The 20,322-nt window shown below is 41.0% G+C and overlaps 1 protein-coding gene across 2 annotated transcripts; it reads left to right on the forward strand.

The window, feature by feature from the left end:
• The first annotated feature begins 2,861 nt into the window (after positions 1-2,861).
• plppr1 (phospholipid phosphatase related 1) lies at positions 2,862-19,797 on the forward strand. Of its 2 annotated transcripts, none has more exons than XM_049737860.2 (8): positions 2,862-3,074; positions 7,061-7,162; positions 10,965-11,153; positions 14,589-14,721; positions 16,052-16,302; positions 16,846-17,022; positions 18,250-18,381; positions 19,558-19,797. In XM_049737860.2, the coding sequence occupies exons 2-8, from the start codon at positions 7,103-7,105 to the stop codon at positions 19,600-19,602; spliced, it is 987 nt and encodes a 328-aa protein (XP_049593817.1). In that variant the 5' UTR covers positions 2,862-3,074; positions 7,061-7,102; the 3' UTR covers positions 19,603-19,797. The 2 variants fall into 2 exon arrangements, with proteins under 2 accessions (XP_049593817.1, XP_049593818.1); XM_049737861.2 differs by having other exon boundaries at positions 2,864-3,074; positions 18,670-19,797.
• The last annotated feature ends 525 nt before the right edge of the window (positions 19,798-20,322 follow it).

The following is a 20,322-nucleotide window of genomic DNA, read 5'->3' on the forward strand; positions in this document are numbered from 1 at the left end:
AGGAAATAAATGGCCTAAAATAGTTGCTAATGTTATTGCTGCTGCCATGGCAACCACCGAAATATACCTAACCCCACCTCCTCCCCGAACATCACTGGTGTGTGCTTTGCCATCATTTTCCGTCCTCCTCGATGCACCTTTCACCTCACCTTTAACCCTTCCCACACTCATTTCCCAATCCCCGCCCCTTAATTGCATCCTTTGCATCCCAGCAATGACCTACTCCTGTTTCTCCCTGTGATCGCGTTAAGCTTTATGTCAGTATGAGTGTCTCAACACACAGGGCTAGGTTATGCTACATGTCAAAGAGGATGGCTGCTGGATGAGGATGATGGTGGGAGGCAGATGCAGGCAAGGGGTCACACGTGGGATCTGTCTGCTGCAGTCTATTGAAAGGAAAATCTTGCTGTAAATAAAAAAATATTTTTTATCATTTTATTATTTAATTAAATTTATTTAATTTCTTTTTAATTTATTTCATTTAAATAAAAAATAAATAAATACAAAATAAATTCCCTTAGAGTGTGTGGGAATTTTTTATTTTTTTTTTAGACCGTACTTTTATGTTGACACCTGAGAAAGTCCTCCAAGAATAACTTCGACATTGTTTTCATAAAAAAATAAAATAAATAAATAAATAAATAAACCTTGGTTGTTTTGCATCTCCCTTGCTTTCATTATGTCTTTTGTCACTGCCTGTCCGTTTGCTCAATGTACTTCTCTGAAGGAGCTGAGCATTCCCACCACTGGCATCAGTTTGTTGGTTGCCGCGGCAACCGTACGGTCCGGTTATTTATAGCGGCAGATCATCACGACTCCCACGAAAAATGTGAAGCAATACATTTTTTTTTTTCTCATAATTTGTGAATTTACCTCAGAAGAAGAACAGTATCTGAAAAGATGACTCCTTAATTAAAAATGGATAAATAAAATAAGAAAAAAACATTACTATCATCATGCTGCACAAAATTCACTATATTTTATATTTGCGTTTGCAAAGTCTCTCCAGGAACGCTGATCACAGCCAAGGCCGGCGCTTCACGGGCAGTCTGCTCCATCACCATGGAAACGTGGAGCTCACAAGCTTAGGAGACTTCTTGGAAACCAAACACTGATCAATACGCCTCTCCAATAATGAGACCACGGACACCCCGATGAACATGGCGGTCTCACTATTGTGCCAAATTCCTTTACTAAGAGGATAGGAACTCATCTTCACATAGATTTAAAAAGTCCCTCTAGGTAATAAATTTACCGTCCTTCATCTAAATCCCAAAACACAATCTCCATATTTCAATTCTTTCTAGCTCCACAAGTGATTTACCGGATCATATTATTCATGCGCCATTCATTTGCATTCACCTCTGCCCTCTCTCGCCGTGTTTTGTTGTACGCCATCTTATTAGTGAAAGTCTACACAAAGCTTGTTGAGTCTGAGTGAAGGTTTGCTCGCAGATTAAAAGACTAAAGCCAAGCTTGCAGCGTATACGTCATGACAAACTCCGAGACGAGGAGTAAGCTGATATTTTTTTGTGGAAGTGCATTACAACATATTGCGTAATCCCCCGGGGGGGCTTCCGATAAGACAAAAACACCAGAATTAAAATTCATCAATGCACTGAATTTGCATAGTTGACTCAGTCATCTGTTTGGTTAGCACCCATGTGACCTTTCTCTTTAGAACAAGTCTTCCATGAGTGTGGATGACCTTTATAAATTTGGAAAGGAAAATAATAAAAAAATAAGATTCAACCATATTCATCTTGATACCTGCTGAGTTATTTGGACATGAATGCCGCAGTCTTCAAGCTATCTTGCACAATCGCTTATCTCTTATACAGAAGGAATAATGCATCATGGGAATTGGAATAAATATGATAAAATGGATTCTTCGGAGGGTGCCATCAAAACATTTACAAATAATGCAGAATGATTTCACCATGGAAGTGGAAGTATATTATAAAAAAGATCTGGGTGTAAATAACAGATTGGGTGATTATCTTTGGTAGCCAATCTCCACAATCCAAACCGATTTAAATGCACAGATGGGCCACTTCTGTTTGCTTCATTTGATCGGAGGCCTCCAAGAAGTGAGCTGGGCAGAAAAAAAAAAAAATGCTGAAGACTGAAGAGGGGTAGACAGAGGACAGAGTGTAATGTGGCGTGCCATCTAGAATCTAGATCACTGAACACACCAATGTTTCCTTCACTTGATTCTTGTAACCACTCGCGTCAACCTGCATGTGTCTATCCCACCCCGGTCACGAAATATTTCTCATCTTAATAAATAATAAATTAAAAAATAAATAAATATATATATAAAATAAATCTCATGCATGTGTCTATCCCACCCAGTTCGGACAGTCATGAAATATTTCTCATCTTAATAAATAAATAAATAAATAAATAAATAAATAAATAAATAAATAAATAAATAAATAAATAAATAAATAAATAAATAAATAAACATAAAATACATCTCTCAAATTTCGATGGGGCTTGGATTCAATGTAGGGGTGTTTGAAAGCCCCCCCCCCCCCCCCCCTGCCCCATTCAAAAATGGGCTAGAAACGCCCCTGGTCACAGATATTCCACCTATCAAACTTGTTTTAGTTTTGCTCTGCAATTAAACTTCATCTTCATGCATTTAATACATCAATTTAGTCTTGTCATTTTGGGGTAAATCACGACATCAACGCCTCATTGACTATGCGAACCCACATGGATAAGGACAAACCCCAATGGAATAAAAACAAGGATTCTTGTTGGGGTTGTAAAGGGCAGCCAGACTGGGAATAGGCGGACGAGACAGCCCACTTGCACGGAACACAAGGTCCCTCCAGCGAGTTAAACACGCTCCACTAGATCCCACTGCACGTCTTGTCCCCGCCCTCCGACAAAGCACAGCATCCGTCCTCATCCACGCCGCGTGATGCCCCTCACATCCACGCAGAGCAGCTCGTGGAATCGTAGTAGTTGGAGTAGCAGAAGCAGCAATATAGGAGTGTTCTTCACACCTTCGCCTTCTTTCATGGATTCGCCTTTTTTCTGGAATATCGCTCCATCCCATCTCGGTAAGGCGCGCGCGTGCGTGCGTGGTGTCGTGGGTGCTGCTGTGTGGGGGGAGAAATACGCGCACGCACACACAAACACAGAAGCGTTGGTGTGGCGCTATTGTCTGGTAACCGAGGCAAGTTGTGGCATGAAACGCGAGGAGGGTCTCGTTTGGTTGCGATGAAAACGCTTCAATGCGTAAAAACCGCTTTCGGCATTTGCGTGGAAGATTTTTTCCAAAATGATCGCTTGTGTTGGTATTTAAGAAGACACCTGTCTCTCCATCAGCAACAGTGGATGCGTGCCCCAAAAAACACGCCCTGTAAACATTTATAGTGTTTAGACTGACGTGCGCCTTATATGCGTGAATCCCTCACGCACCGTTGTCGCCTTTTTTTTTTTTCCACGACAAATGCAGATTAAGAAATATAATGTGATTCTTTTCCCCGCCCCCCAAGACTATAGAGGCTACCCCCCCCCCGTCTCTCCCCTTTCCACAAACACAGCCCCCCTTTGTGGACTCAAGGCGCAGTTGATGCCTCTCGGATCACTCAATGGCTGAAATCTCACGCTTGTTAAGATGAATCCATGAGACGTAACCTTGGAATTCATTCAGGGCATCACCCTCGTTTGCAGCTTCACAGCTTCAAGTGTTTGGGTGGTTCTTTATTCAAGAGCTGATTAGAATGTAGAGGAACGGCATCCTCTTGATTGGATTTTCACATTCGTGACGCACATGTGTTTTCCCACGATGATGCCAATTTATGCATTGTATTGCCTCAGGATTTTGTCTTTAGGAGATGATAAAAGTTGCTAATTATAATGATGTAGCCTTTTAGCAGCACCCTGAAAAGAAAAACTAAATAATTGCACTGAGTAAGATGTTTTGGAGGAAAATAATAAAATAAAAATAAACAATACGGTGAAAATTAATTGCAAAATTGCAATTATTGTAGCAATAGCAATTTTAGGCTACAATCTTTTAGGTTTCTTAAAACAGCAGACGTTGTAGTGAGACTGCAGGAAGGAGTGACTTTTGACCTCACAGGCTGGTTATTGATCACACACACATTTTATTACACACACACATAAGCGCACAAAAATGATTTAGTGATAGCGGGTATTTGATTACCTCTCCGGGTGCGCGTGGGGGTGGGCAGAGCGATTTGGGCAGTGGAGTTTTGATGATTGGGTCGTAGATCTGTCAGTGATCCCTCAAGGGATTGATGGACCGTAAAGGTGAGGTACAAATCCCCCCCCACCTCGGTTATTTTACGAGAGGAAGGAAGAACGCATTAGGATTTTTTTTTGTCCTGTTTGAGAAGACAACAAAAAGTTTTTATCTCTTGAGGTGGTTGTGTTGAGAGTTTGATTGATCTTCCTGATATCAGTTCCAGGGCAGATTGTGAAAAATCCGTTTCCACTGAGGAAGGACATAAATAACTGGAGTTAAGGACTGCTTGAGGAAATGCACCCCGCCCGGCTCGCCCATTTTTATTTTATTCAGATATTATGCAGAGCTACCTGCAGGTGTTTATCAGTAATCATTTTGGTTATGCAGGACAACCCTCTTCTGATTCTTTTGACTGCACATGCCACAAAGTTTGAGTTTTTATACTTTCTCGAGTTGGACTAATTAAAACGAAAACACGGTTGCCTCTTTTGCATTTTTTAGAAGTGGTTGAATCTTGATTTGCACAGACATGCAGAAAAATGCCCGCTTGGGGAGTCAGCGCTTTACAAAAACACAAACTTGTTTTTTTTTTTGGGGCTTATGGCGTGAGAAAAGGCAGAACACTCAAACATGAATCAAGCTCAGAGAAGCACAGGGGAGGAATGAAAGATTCTATTTATAGCGGCAAAGATGCTCCATTGGCAAGAGAGGCAGCCATGGGACAGTTCTATCTGCGTAAGAGTGTGTGAAGTGCAAATGAGGAGTGCAAAAGGACTTGTGGACATTTCTTTCATGTGGAATTATTTCATGTTCAATGTATAGCCTGCAGAAGAAAATATCTCTGTCTCGCAAGCTAGCTTTATTTTTAGCGCTGGTTAGATTAGCCAGTGGTGGTTTTTACGCAGGCGGGATTTTCAATTTGGGGTAGTCAACAAGTAGACAGAGATCCATGGACAGTTAAAAATAAATAAATAAATAAATAAAACTCAGTTTTATTAATATTATTTAATTATTTTAGTATATTAGAATTATTATTTTAGATTTCAGCTCATTATTTCACAGTCACTTCTTGCCGAATCTCGCTCATGGAGAGGTACGCACCGTTTGGACAAAATCATCCCAGCTTGGCCGAGCCAAGAGGACGAAGCTGATGAAACGTGACAGGGTCTGGAGCCTGTGAGTTTGATGAGCTCGCCTTTGGCGGCGACTGTCTGAGCACCTTTCAGCCCCAGCAATTTCAAGAAAAAGGGCTCTCACTTTGAATCCCGGTGACGTCCCGAAGCTTCGTCGAGACGTAGAAGAAATATATCAATGTGGTGAAGAGCCACGTTCATACTTAGAAACAACTTGGTCTTGCTTTTCCAACTGTGAATTCATTTTGTCATAAAAAAGTAATATTTTAATAAATATTTTATGTTATGTTATGTTATATTATATTGTAGAATTTAGGTAGATTCAAATGAGGTTGGGCAAAATTTTCCTAAAGCAGAAGAGGCACTCCTACTCCTACCTGCCGTAATCCAAACAGACAGTGAGCCACCAGAGGCCGATTACGCCGTTGAAGTGCGCCGAGACGAATCCAATGAATGTTTTCCAAGAATTTGCAGAGTGCAGTTCAATTTACACGAGACAAATGCTTAATGTTTTAGCCAACCGGCTCGAAAAAAATGACACCTGGTTCACACATATCATACGTGTGATGTTTTGTCACGGCCAGTGTTTGGTAGAGTGACATCAGCAGATGTTTGTGTCCTCCATGTTTCGTTTGGCTGAATGAGACATCAGGACAGATGCGAGAGTGACGGTCAGATTGCCGCCGCCATCCAGTGTCAGCGCGAGACTGCTGATTTTAGTTTTGCAATGAGAAGGGACAAGCGCTTAGGGACTGATTAAGGCTCATCATCATCACCGCTGTGTCTTGCCTGCATCTAATGACTCAATTTAGGAGGGGGGTGGGGGGGGGGGTTGCAATAGTGTGTTGTATATTGTGATTAAATAGTATTCAACAACACAGAGGAAGGCATGTGTATAGTTCTTTTATTAGTGGCAAGAAGATTTAAGGAGAAAATGGTCGTCAAGAAAATTCAAGCAACAAAGAGCAACACTTTCCTTTCTAAGTAGGTTAGCAACAAACCTCGTAGTCTTAAAAAGAAGCTCGAAAAATATCTCTGACGGGCATTACATAATTCCTTTGGCAGCGGGAATGCAGATGAAACAATGCCGGGATGACACTTTTCAGTATTTTTTTTTTTTCTGCTTAGGCTACTTATGTGTGCTAATGTTTTCATGCGTTGTTTGTAAATACGTAGAAAAAAAAACTGTTCAGCTCGGTTTATATTGTCATTTTTCAGGTTCCATATCTCTACAAACTAGAAGTCATTTCCAAATTATGCCTGTTTGCTACAGATAAAATCATCCCCCCTTAGTGGAGTTTATTCCCTTTTTTTTTTTAGGATGGGGGTCCTCATCCTATCATGAGAAGTGACCCACGTTGATGACCCCGTGGGTCAACTCAGGCACGGTTGCGAGACGACATCTCGCAGCTGTTGAGAGTCCTCCAGAAGGAACTGAGTTGAGTTGAAAGGACATTTGAGCTGCTCTGTTTGTTCTTTTGTGCCAATGGGGCCAAGGAGAAGCGGCTCAAATGTTAGCGCGCAGATGTTTGGGTAGAATGTTCCAAGGTCACCACCGTTCGTATATCTGTTTACATTTCATAGACACAATAATGAGCAAATCAATCAAATGAGATTTTCGACTCCTAATAAAATAAACTTACTGGTGAATATCTGACTGGGTTATAAGATTAGCATTGACGTGTGATGTCTTTTTCAGAGTGAGGTGAATCCTGAGAGGTCTCCAGGAGGGGGAGACAAGATGGCATCCAACCACATCCTACGTAGCTACTCCATCATTCCATGTTTCATCTTTGTGGAGGTGAGAAGTTGCCTCGAGTGAAAATGAAAATCTAGGAATGAATTTTGTGTGAGATATTTTAACCATTAGCAAAATGACCTTGTCTGGTAGATTTTAAAAGTCTAAGTGGAGCGTGAAGTGTCGAAGCAAAACGCGTGTGCCATCTTCCATATTTAATTACCTTGTAGCCGACGGTCTTAAATCAGCACCAAATAGTACTTACATTCACATTTCCCGGAGAGAAATCCTCCAGAATTTAGTGTGGCATTACTATTCCAACCTCGTGCTTTCACCTCCACTGACTTGTCACTTTCGGACGGTCCTCCCTTACGCATCTCGTGTGTATTTTAATTTCTCTTCTGCGCCTCAGAGCTTCACCTTGCATTCAGGGCAGCCTCATCCCTTTGCGCTTGTTATGTAAGAATCACATGACAGATCTGCATCTCTTTTCAACTTCCCCTTACAGCAAGCAAAGGGTCTCAATAAAATGGATAATGTATAAAATGTACACGAAAAAATTCTAAAGCTCTGTTAAAAAATGAATCTTTGATGTCTATAGTTGTCAATGGCAGTGAATGAGTTAATTTTTGTGGCCGGGTCACATTGAACCGTCAACATTTTTTAGTGTATCAAAGAAACAAATTGGGGAGTTTTAATTTTGTAACATAAAATGGACTACATTCATTTGTTTATAGGTAATTTTGACTCTAAATTGTTTTAATTGGATTAAACTCGTTAAAAAAATGACTTATGATCAATCTGGAGTTGTAGTGCTAAAAGACTACGTCTATCGTCGTCAATGGCAGTGAATGAGTTCATTTTTGCGGCCGGGTCACATTGACCCGTCAAGAATTTTGAGTGTATCAAAGAAAGAAATTGGGGAGTTTTAATTTTATAACATAAAATGTACTATATTCATTCTTTATAGGTCATTTTGACTCTAAACTGTTTTAATTGGATTAAACTCGTTAAAAAAATGATTTATGATCGTTCTGGAGTTGTAGTGGTTTCAATCCAATTGCAGCCAGATTGTGTCAAACTATGTGTAACGTTGCTCGGCAGCTTGCGTTGACATTAAAAAGTGAGCCCAGACGCATTTGAAGCACCATTGCCTCTATAAAATGTTGTTGTGTTGTCTTTCACAGCTTGACTTCATCGTACAACAATTTGCTCAGATTGCAGCTTTCAAGTGTCTTGGCTTGAAGTCGGTGCGCGCCGTTCATTTGGACATTGCTAATCACCACGCAATTAACTCAATGAGGGTATTTGATTGCAAGAGGGTCAATAAGTGACTGTTAATTGTGTTGATGACAACATCCGCCAATTAACATAGTGGTGGTGGGAAGGCCTGCCAAATACTCCAAATTATTTACTGTTGACACGGAAATAAATACAAATATTCACATCAGACGGACAGGTGCTTAAAAAAATACCAACTGGTTGAGTGCTTGTAAAACACACGTACCAACAAGACCTTTAAATCAAAAGTCTTGGGTAATATATACTGCTCGGCGCAGTTAAAAAACAAAGAGCCCCTGCGCCGTTGTGGGTGTGAACACAGCTGACTTAATTGGCCAACACTCGAAATGAAACCTCCACTGGAAGATTATACTCGGTGTATGTGACACAAATACATAGAGAGTGTTTTTTTTTCATGTCACATGATCAAGACATGAAACCAGAGTGGAGCAGCTGGCTTGTAAAATTTTGCCCCAGAGGCGGTGTTGACAGTTTATGTCCGTTTGTCACAACCTTCCTTTCATGAACCTCAAGCACATGTTTGTTTCGCCATTACTTTTTTGCTGAAAAATAATCCAAGAGAAAAGAGGCATAGAAATTCTAATGAGAATCACAAGAGAGTTGGGATGAAAGTAAGCAGGATGAGTAAGGTGTAACGAAGTGAGCTGGAAGGAAGATGGAGTAAATTAATTAAAGGAACAGTTGTTCTGAGAAAAAGTGAAGCAGATGGAAGCTGAACCTCCCTTTGGGTGCGCTTATGTAACAATACAATTTGGATTTCCTGGGAAAGGGACAAAATATTCATAGCTAGGATGATATCACTGATTATCAATCACTGACTAAAAAGGACCTGATTTCATTTTTGCACGCATGTGGCATTCCCCCTCGGTAAGCTCTGAAAATGCATTACAGCCGATAAATAATTCAAATCAACCAACGCCTACTTTGTATTTGTGTTCAGCATTCATGTTTGGAAAGTGACTCTAAGTTCATTTCTACGACTTGCTGTTGGTTCGAAATCAGGTCATGCATTTAGTCTGCTGATTGCATTTGACAATCCCGGGAGCAGCAGGCACACCTTGGTGTGTCTTCTTGCGTGTTGTCCTCTTGCTGGCGTGGCTTTCCACAGCTGCTTCTTCCCTTCCCTTCCCTTCCCTTCCCTTCCCTTCCCTTCCCTTCCCTTCCCTTCCCTTCCCTTCCCTTCCCTTCCCTTCCCTTCCCTTCCCTTCCCTTCCCTTCCCTTCCCTTCCCTTCCCTTCCCTTCCCTTCCCACAGGCATGGGATCTTAATTGAAGACTAACACAACTTGAACACAAAAGATGACGCAACACATGTAGATGGGTAATATACATGCAACAGTACTCAAAGGCATACTTTCTTTATCCCGTATGAATGACTGATATTACTATGTAGCGTGTAACTATTATATTATACTGCCCCCTGGTGGCTGAACATTTCATGATGTATTCGGATAAAAGTGAGGTTCCGGAGACATTTAAACACCTTGAAAATGTTTTATATGGAGGGAAAAAAGTATAATATGCCCATTTCAATCCTGCTCACGACCACAAACGACTTAACGCCAGTGTAGTCCGTCAAGTTTGCCCTTGAAGGTAGGCCGGCTTGCTGCATTAACTTTGTAGCTTGGTTTTACGAGCGCCAGTGCCATCAGTCTGCCCTTCTCGCAGTTGAGGTGGCATGACGCTGGCTGGAAGCGGAGAAGCACATATAATGGAGCCAACAAATTTCACAGAGAGGGACCCTTGTCTGGATGGGATATAAAATTGGAACATACACAGACCCGCTATAATATTAAACAGATACTTGGGAACAAAACCAGTAATTCAATTTGACTCAAGTGCAGACTGAGGTTTTGTGTATAATAATTTTATATTTTACATGAGTAGGACTCTCACATAATTTCCCAATAGCACTAAATATTTAATAGCTCTAGCGCTGGCTAAAATGAAGGCCTCTATTAAAACATAACTCCATACTTCAGAGGTAATTTAGCGACACCAAGTGTTCGTGATCAATATTACAGGTATTCTAAATTAAAATGCAGAGTTTATAAAACCACAAATGACTGATGTTTCTACATTTCTTTATATTTTTGCGACCTTTTCTTTTGCCCAGATCCCTCAAACACAACCTCATCACACTCCTTTGGCTAAAAAAACAGATCTTGCCGCATTAGTAAAGAATACAAATGTGGAAAAATATTCACAGAGCCACTTAAAAAGGTTTTGATACGCTTTCCGTTTTGCATTGTAGCCTGGCTTCGTCATCGCAGGCTAAATATACCATACTTTAAAAAAAGAAGCAAACATGCCTTCAGCTAAATTCTGGAAAGAGTGGGGTAAAAAAGCAGAGACAAAAGCTTCACGTTGGAGGGATGAAAAGGACGAGGGGGTGCAGTAGGAGGAGAGCGAAAGAGAGAGAGAGAGACAGAGACTGTTTCTGTGCATGTTTTGTGTGAAATGCTGCCAGACAAGCGCAGCCGAGGAGCAGAAAGCCTCGAATTCACTTTGAACTTTTTTCACTATGAACAATTCTTAAGTCCTGCAACATGTTCTTCTTCCAGCTGGTCATCATGTCAGGTACGGTGTTGCTGGCCTACTATATGGAGTGCACGGATCTTTTCAGCGTGCACGTGCAGGGCTTCTTCTGTAACGACGCCGAGCTGATGAAGCCGTACCCCGGGACGGAGGAGGCCAGCTTTGTACCCCCCCTCATCTTGTACTGTGTGGTAGCCGCAGCTCCAACCGCTATTGTGAGTAAAACTGCTTCAGTGAAGGAAAGCGCTAATTTAGTTTACCGCATGCATTTATCCATACATTTTTTATAGCACTTGTTCCTTTATTTTAATTTTAAAAAGCGATAGTGGATGAAACAGTGCCCTCTGCTGCCAGTTGAGGGTAAATTACGTAAAAGCCGATACCGAAGCATTGAAATTCTGGACGAAAAGTGCCTGGATCAGTATTTATTCTTGCCACAAAAAGCCAAAATGCCAAAGCAATATTTTCATGCAGCGTTAATTCTTTCACGCTGGTAGAAATAAGATTTACTGAGATTAGAAATTAACGTCTTTTAACTAATGTGGATGACTTCAAAAAGGCTAACTGACCATTGTAAATAAAGTCCAACTTCTCTCAAGCATCCTTGTAATGATATTTTAGAATGAAGCCTATTTGTCCCATTCAAATGCCTTGAAAAAAAGTGACATGGCTCTGCCGATAGGTGTCAGTGTTGCTCCTTCACTTTTGTTGATTCCAATAAGAGCATTAGCTTATTCATCATAATGTCATATTGGGTTAAACACAAGTTAAGATAGGCCTGATCAACTAATGACTCTATCATATCCAAAAACAAAATCTAAAAAATGATATGGTAATTTATTGGCATCTGTTTTTAAACGCATGTATCAAATTCAGCTGCATGTAATTTGTCATCAGGGCTTCCACTCTGATAGGATGCCAACAATCGGCTCTCTAGTCATGTTATATTTAGCACCTCTATCTGATGCATTTGGATTAGTTTTTCCCTCTTCCCTCTAATTTCATTTTTCCTTTGAATATTTCCATAAACGTATTCCTAAGCGTATAAATCCTTTTAGCTGCTTGTCCCTGGTCATGCTTCATCTCAGTGACGTGCTGCGTCAGCTTGGGTTTAACACTCCTCATCACATCCCGTTTTACCTTGTACACACGTGTATTTTTTTCCCCACTTTTTTTAATTGTGCCCTCCGAGAGTGCTTTGTCAGGTGTTACAGTTGACTCCGCAAATTGGTCCTAAGTCTTCTCATGTGTAAAAAAGCAGCCAATCAAAATTAATGATGTTAAGGCATGGGAAATTGGCCAATTAACATGTAACCTGCTTCTTTTCTGAAGGAAGAACCCCCACCATGTATTTAAATATTTATATATAAATTTATATCATTTAAATTGGATTTATTTCAGAAAAAGTGGAACTAAAATCAAATTCCAGTACTCATTCCTACCACCAGAGGGCAGTATTTCTCATTATTTTTCCCTGGACAAGGGCAGTTGTCCTTGTGCTTCTTTCCAAATTGTCAACTACTGACTGGCCTGGCATAGACAATTCCAGTATTTTCACTAAATTGAGAACAATTTAAAGCAATTTGTGAATTCTAAATCGTAACGAGTGGCCCGACATTACCCCCAAATTAGATTCAGAGCAATTCTGTTGAACTATCTGATCAATTACTGCTCTTGCTAACTAGCCATAAATCAATTTCAATTGGAGTAGTTTGAATAATGTATGAATGTATGTTAAAAACTGGTATTGGAGGAGAGATTAGAACTTTTAAAAGCCCATGAGGTTGAAAAAGTGGTTAGCGTCGCTGTGTTTGTTTTTATTTAAAAGCAGACCGATTACAATTAGCGGCACAGTGCGATAGCCATTAGCAATTGAATATTGAAAATTGAAATTTATATTGTTCAAAGTTGTGGCAAGTAGGTTTCAAAGACAACAAGATGAAATTCGAAAGAAATCCCTCCGCAAAATGAGAGAGCGAGAAAAAATGTGCCTTACCGCATAACTGATTTATGTCTTGAGTTATTTGTTTCCTCCTTGAAGGGAGGCATATTTGTTTCACAGTTTGTCCATTAGCTTGCTCGAAGAGAAGATTATGCAAAAACGCTGCGGTGCAAGAAAACAAATAGAGCTCGGAATTGATCGGTGGCATCGGCGGATACCGAAATCATTTTATGCCTTGATCATTTTGAATTGAATTCCACTTTTGTTTTTTTGGACGCTAGCCCTGCAAAGGCTAAGTGAAGGATGGATGATATTTGCGTGGTACAGTGCAGCTGATTTGTTTGGTGGTCACAAAGAATTTGCTATTTGGCACCATCTTATGACGGAATAGAAAGGCAACATTTATCAATTGTGGTTTTTCCCCCCGGGGACGTCGACGTGCCATACTTAGATTGTGAATAAGGTGACAGACGCGCAAAGACTCAGCCTGAATCTAGTGGGCAGTTGCAATCCGTCATTTGAATTTCACAGGTGAGGTGTTTTATGGACTCGCAAGGATATTGCGACCCCGCGCTTCCCCTTAATTACTCTGCCAGTGTTATTAAGATACATGAAGCTGCTGCTGCTTCCTTTCTGTGTCAGGGAAGAATGCGAATGAGTCACTTGGTTTAATTCTGTGTGCCATGCAAAATTTCTTCAAGCCCACATTTCTGTTTTTAGGATAAACACCTATTAGGGGCATTCAGGAGATGTAAAGCGATTACAGTCTATGTTTATGTCATGATGGATTTTATGGCTCCATAATGGTTGCCAGGCGTGAGGGCACTTAGATTTAGTTTTCAAGTCAAGTCAAGTCAAGTCAAGTCAAGTTTATTTGTATAGCCCTAAATCACAAACAGTTTCAAAGGGCTTCACATAGCCAAAAATTGACAATTATTCTCAAAGCATCCCCTGATCTTAAGCTCCCAAAAGGGCAAGGAAAAACTCAAAACCCCTACCAGGGGAAAATGAGAAACCTTGAGAAGGGACCACAGATGGAAGGATCCCCCTTTCAGGATCACCAGGTTTTCTTCATAATGATGACTATAGATGGAATATAAACCTGCCCAAAGTCTTCCGCGTAGTGTAAAACACTCTGCTGGTCTTAAAATTTAATTTCTTTAATTAGGTTACAAATGAAGATGTTTTTCCAGCTGTTTTCAGTGTTCCAATTGGAGAATTAGGTGTAATTGCAGATCCATGACAGTAGATGGCGGAGCACATTAATTGTCAGCGTTTAAAAAGGAATTATTCGCAAATTTTTGGTCATTTAGGGGGGGGATAAAATGGAAAATAAAAAAAGAACCAAAAAAATACCCTTAGTCAGAGTACAGTTGTATTTCTCTTTTTAAAACCGCAAATAAACATGTGGGCGAAATTCCTTGGAGTTTGTTGCGTTCAAGAAAAACATTCACGAAGGACATGGTGAGGGTCAGAGCAGAGTCTGTTATGAACACAAACACACAGCAGCTTGCCTCACTGTAGGAATTTCATTTAGTGTGTCCAGCAGCAGTTTTTCCATCAGAAGTAATGAAATGTCACCGCTGTAATAGAGCCGAGCAAAGACCGCATTGAGAAACACTGCTTGTGTACACAAGAGCCACCCACGGGCTCAATGTTATCTCCCGTTATTATTATAACAGGTCTTTTTCCTTTTGTGTGTCTGTAGATTTTCGTCGGCGAGGTGTCCATGTACGCCATGAAATCGACAAGGGAATCTCTCCTGTCTCAGGAGAAAACCATCGTAACTGGCGACTGTTGTTACCTCAACCCTCTTATTCGCCGCGTCATACGCTTCATCGGTAAATAATATTTTTTTTAAATTAACATTAGCTAAGCAATATTTCAAGAAGCGCGGTGATCAAGCAAGTTAAATTTCCATGACCTTTGCGTGCGTGATGAGATGGGGCATTTGTCCAAGATGGCACAAAGCCAGTCGATGCAGTGATGGATTCGATACCAGCCGCAAACTAAATAAAATCTTTAATGGCCGCCTTTTACAAGGCTTCTTTGGAAAATGTTCATTGGAGTTCACTTTGCTTCTCGCAATTAAATTGCAGCACACATTTTAGCCGTTTCTTGACTTAAATAAGTTGTTGTTTTAGTATTTTTTATACTCAAATTAGAAAAGTGACATTTTGGACAAAGCACTACAACAGCTGTCCCCTGTTGCAGATGAGAATACAAAGTCATTTCATGCCTATGCAAGCCAGATAGCTAATCAGCCGCCATATTTCACAGTGAAATCAATGCAGACGCTGCTAAGATTGATTGGGCTGCAAATGTCCATGCAAATATGCACATTAAGCAAATATTTGTAGCTTTGTTGCCATGCAACTCAAACTTTTGTTTTCCTGAGTTTGGAGGAAATAAAAATGGATTTTTCCTAAAAAAAAAAAAAGAAAGGCAAACAAAGTACAGGGATGAAAAAAACACAAATTCAGCCAAGTTCAGCAAAGGGAAGTGACACTGAAACAGTGACCTAAATACAAGCCAGGTGATGAGTTAACAAGTTACACTTGGAGAAGGCACGTGACTGGGCGGAGCTTATTGCTCTTGATAGAAACCAGCAGGTAGATGACAACAGGTGGAAACAAAAAAATGAGCAAGTCAAGCCATGAGGAAAAAACACACACAAAGAAATCAAAATTGACAAAACAAAATCAAATAAAAAAAAAGTCAACAAAACAGCAATCATGGCAGATCAATTTTAATTACCTAGAAAAGACACAAGACGGATGTGACAAATTTCCCAAAGTGCAAACGTGCGTGCAACAAAAACAATACGAAATGAACCAACCAAAATATATAATTTAACAACCTCTTCTTGCTAATGCGTCCTCTAATAACAACAACAAATAAAAATGGCTGGCATCAGTCGGCTTCCCGTTACATCCTGGTACGGCGTCTACATTTATTCGAGTATATATCATTCGAGTTACTACTTTAATTAAGTAAAGGTGTTGAAATAGTTCTCCGCAGTGTAAATGATGATTTTGGCTCAGGCGCAGAAACCACAGCCCAAATTTCACACTAAACTCATATTTGCTATTACGCAATACCACATGGTATTTTTTTTGCAGGCTTGTATCATCCCAAATTTTCACATTGTTATTCTTTGTGCGTCCATAGGTGTGTTTGCATTTGGACTCTTTGCTACAGACATCTTTGTCAATGCCGGCCAGGTGGTCACGGGCGGCCTCTCGCCGTACTTTCTGACAGTTTGCAAACCGAACTACACCGGCACCGAGTGCCGTTTGAATCACCAGTTTATCAATAATGGAAACATCTGTACCGGAAATCCCATCATTGTCGGGAACGCCCGGCGATCTTTTCCGTCCAAAGACGCCTCGCTGAGTGTTTACTCTGCTGTTTACCTGACGGTGAGTTTTGATGATGTGTCCATTTTAAATACCGCCAGTTCAAAGTGAATGAAAGATTCAAAGTATTAGGAACAACTCATTTCACACCCAACCACAATTTGAGCACAGGCAGGGATTTTCGGAGAAAACATCTATTTGTATTCCCACTTACCGAAATTCTTTTCAGCTGCAGGAAAGTGAAAGGGGAATAGAAGTGTGTGTTTTGATAAACAGAAAATAATAATCCACAGACGTGTTTGTTGTTGTGGGCGCAGCAATACGTCCTTGAAAGGCTGTTGAAAAAGTGTCTGGCTTCAAAACATGACCTTGGTCACATCTGGTTGTGGATTTGTGGGAATAACAAACCATACACACAGTAAAGTCAGCAAACTGGTTGCCGTAGTCAACACTTTGATAAACTCAACAAACAGATTGTTTTTTAAAAACATATTTTGCGAGCTACACGCATCTGGTACGAAACTCTAGTGGTCTCGGTACGGTTCCGTGCAAGCCCTGCCGAGGTTAACAACAGAGTTTACCAACTACTCCTTCTTCCTTTTCCAGATGTACATCACCAGTACCATCAAGACCAAGTCCAGCCGCTTGGCCAAGCCTGTCCTCTGTCTCGGGACTCTTTGTTCAGCCTTCCTCACCGGACTCAACCGGGTCTCAGAGTACCGGAACCATTGTTCGGACGTGGTGGCTGGATTCATACTTGGATCAGCAGTTGCACTTTTTCTGGTGAGGACAAAAAAAATTCTGATCCTGACTTATGTATTTTTCTTTCAAGGTCACAATTGGTTTAAGTCGAGGTGGTCTAACAAAGAGACCCGTAGGGAATCCCGTCCGAATCGAAAACGATTTATTCCACAGTCTCAGAGGCTTCTTAGGTGTAATTGCTGTCAGGTTGAAGAGAAGAGAGAAGACATAGCGGGAAGACTGACGACACGTTAGCGAAACGGGAGTCCTACTGGCACCGAGCGTGCTTTTAATCAGGGGATTGGATTGTTCCCTCTGCCAAGGTTTTATCCCACATCCGTCTGTTTGTTCGTCCGTCTGTCAGCTGCAAAAACTATCAGGCTGATTTGCCTCGGCTGCTGTCAATACGAGTCGACGCCGCACTTGGAGTTCATCGCAAAGAATTTTTTAGCAATTTATTACGTTCCTTGTCCAATTTTTGCTATTTAGTTCAGACTTGGTGGCGATGTCCAATGTTTAAATTGGATTGCCCGTGTTGCTACCAAATAAGAAATCCAACTCAGTCTGGATGACAGGAAAAACAAATTGGTACTAAGATTGTCTCGCATTTTATTTGGGAGCTTTAAAACAAAACAGTGTCTGGATAGTTTACTTCAAATGAGCTTTCTTGCGCAGGATCAGATATAATCTGTCAGTGAGCATCAGGATTAAGATTAAACACAGTGTTTGGAATCACACAGCCAAACCCGCTTGGGTTTATAAAATATTGGTTTTCTTGTTCAGATCTAATCAAAGAGACATTTTCGTATCTTATCCGAGGAGCAAAGGTGTTTTCTGCTTCATGTTCAGAGACCAAGTTTGGTTATGAGATTTCCACTATACGTTTAAAAAATGTCAAATTTCCTTTCTCTCATTTTAACTTTATTCGTAGTTTTGACAAATGACAACGAGAGAGATAAACATTGAAGACTAACTGACGATTCTACTACAACGCACTCCACAACTGGACCAAACTTTCTCTGGGCTTATTACTTTCGATTTTACCGTAATTAAAAACATGGTTTGGGAATATGGCCAATTATTAACTACTGGCACTGTTTTAAGAACATTACAAATTAGCCAAGCTGTTTACAAAATCCCCCAATCCAACAGAGTCTCCCTAAACGCATTAAATTTTCTATAAAATCCTTCTAAATACTCTCAGGTGGACTCGTACAGTTTGCATGACTCGTTTCCCCCGTCCCGTATTTATTGTCGATTGGGCGACAGGGCGTGTGCGTGGTGAACAACTTCAAAGGCGTCCACGGCGCCACGACCAAACAGAAGAGCGAAGATTACCGCGGCCTCCCCCTGATGACTTTCCCTCGCGTCGAAAGTCCCCTGGAGACCCTCAGTGCACAGGTACAACCTCGAAGTTTTTTTTTTAATAATTGGCAGAATTCCCTCTAGGCTTTTTTTTCTCTTTCTTTCTTTACAAATGACTCATCAACAAAGCATGAATGTTTGCATGCACCTTGTCCTCGTCTCCCTGAATGAAACGCTAACAGAAGATCCTGACACTTGCCTGATGATGTTTTCCCTCTTTCCATTCACCACGACCCCTTTCCACATTTCTCCCAATACCCTTTCTTGTCCTTAAAATCCCCCCTCTCCCTTTTTTTACCCTCCTGCTATCACATCCATTTTCAGAACCACTCGGCATCAATGACGGAGGTCACATGACTAAGGGGGCAGCACCGGGTCACGTTTGCGTCTCCGCAGCACTTCCAGACACAATGACAAGGACGCATGTCACGTGGCTCCGATTGCTTACCAAAACCAAACATATTTGTCTCGTTCATTCCTCCCTTCCCGATGGGGGGGGACCAAATCCACCATGTTTGTAATGGGCATCGGTATTACAAAGCAAACTCAAGCACAGATTGTTTTCTTCATAACAACTCATTGCAACATGGGGCATTTACGTTCCTCCCAGATGTTCTGTTTTTGATTGGACGAGGGTGTTTTGCACATTTTGTATGAGCGATCGCTGTCGAACCCAGCCTGACGGTGTTCCACACCCCTGTGTCGCATCACATCCCGTCAGGTGACTTCCCCCCCCCCCGTCCCGTCCCCACCTCAGTCTGAAAATGTGCTATGAAAAAAGTAGCAATGTTGATGTTGTCATTCTGTGATGTTTGTCATTTGTACAGAAAAAAAAGAAAGAGATAGAATTCTTCTTTCCATGACGCCTGAATAGGAGTGTCGGGTCGAAATTTTGTAAAGATTTTGGTTAATCGATCCTTTTGGACCTGTTTGCCTGCTGTAAATGTCGACGTGTTTCGATATCGGTCAGACGCATCAACCACGTGTGAGACGCTACACGGTGTATCAAGATTCATTGTTTGCTGTTCGGAATTTCTTCTCAGAGAGGTTCTACATGGCTAGCCTGTGCCAGACCGCTCCAAAATGAAATTTTAGTCTGTACACTGTAGAAATGTGTTTTGGAGGGTTTCTCCAAGGTCCGGCTAGCTAACGACCTTGGCTAGCTAACAACGTGAACCAGGCTAACGACCTTCTTCACCTTTCCTCCTTGAGGTATCCCTCCCCCACCCACCAGTGGATTGTGATGCAATGTTGTGACTCCATTTCCTATTGGAAGAAAACGCCCAGCATGAAGAGAGAAGTCAAGATGTTTTATAAATATTCATGATTTGAATGATAACATTGTGATGATACTTGCCATTTTATCATATGTTGGAAAAGTTTTCAGTTCAAATGCTGCATAATATTTTATTTTCTCGGTTTGTTCTCAAATTAAATAGTCGGTAGCAAAGATATGGTCTCCTGAGTGTATTTTTCCCCTGACTTATACCCCATGGTTTATTTAGATCATGGGTGTCAAACTCAAGGCCTGGGGGCCAGATATGGACCGCCACATCATTTTAAGTGGCCCGCATAGACGAATTGTGCATCGACTTCAAAAGGCAATTCTTTTTAAAGTACTACTGTCAGTAAAATTTTAACTGGTCCGTAACTTAATAGCGGTGATTTTTCTAAAGTTCTAGGCGTCACAGGCTTTGTTGAAATAAACGGGAAAGAAAGATAATATTGGCAATAGCAACGTTGGCGTCGCGTGGAAATGTATCGACCAATTCCCAACCTGAAGAGAAGCGCGAATAGACTTTGAACTTAATAGCATGCCGCACAAACGAACAAGACGTTGAAGGAACACAATCCGGTAGAGTCCCCCCAAAAAATATTGACTTGTTGCTAGCTAACAAACCTTGATTTTTTTCCCCTTATTTTCAGTGCTTTCTTCTTCAATCGACGTTCCTCAGACAGTAGGAGCACGAGATGGGT

This window comes from Syngnathus scovelli, chromosome 13 (genome assembly GCF_024217435.2).
Source record: "Syngnathus scovelli strain Florida chromosome 13, RoL_Ssco_1.2, whole genome shotgun sequence".
Taxonomy (NCBI): domain Eukaryota; kingdom Metazoa; phylum Chordata; class Actinopteri; order Syngnathiformes; family Syngnathidae; genus Syngnathus; species Syngnathus scovelli.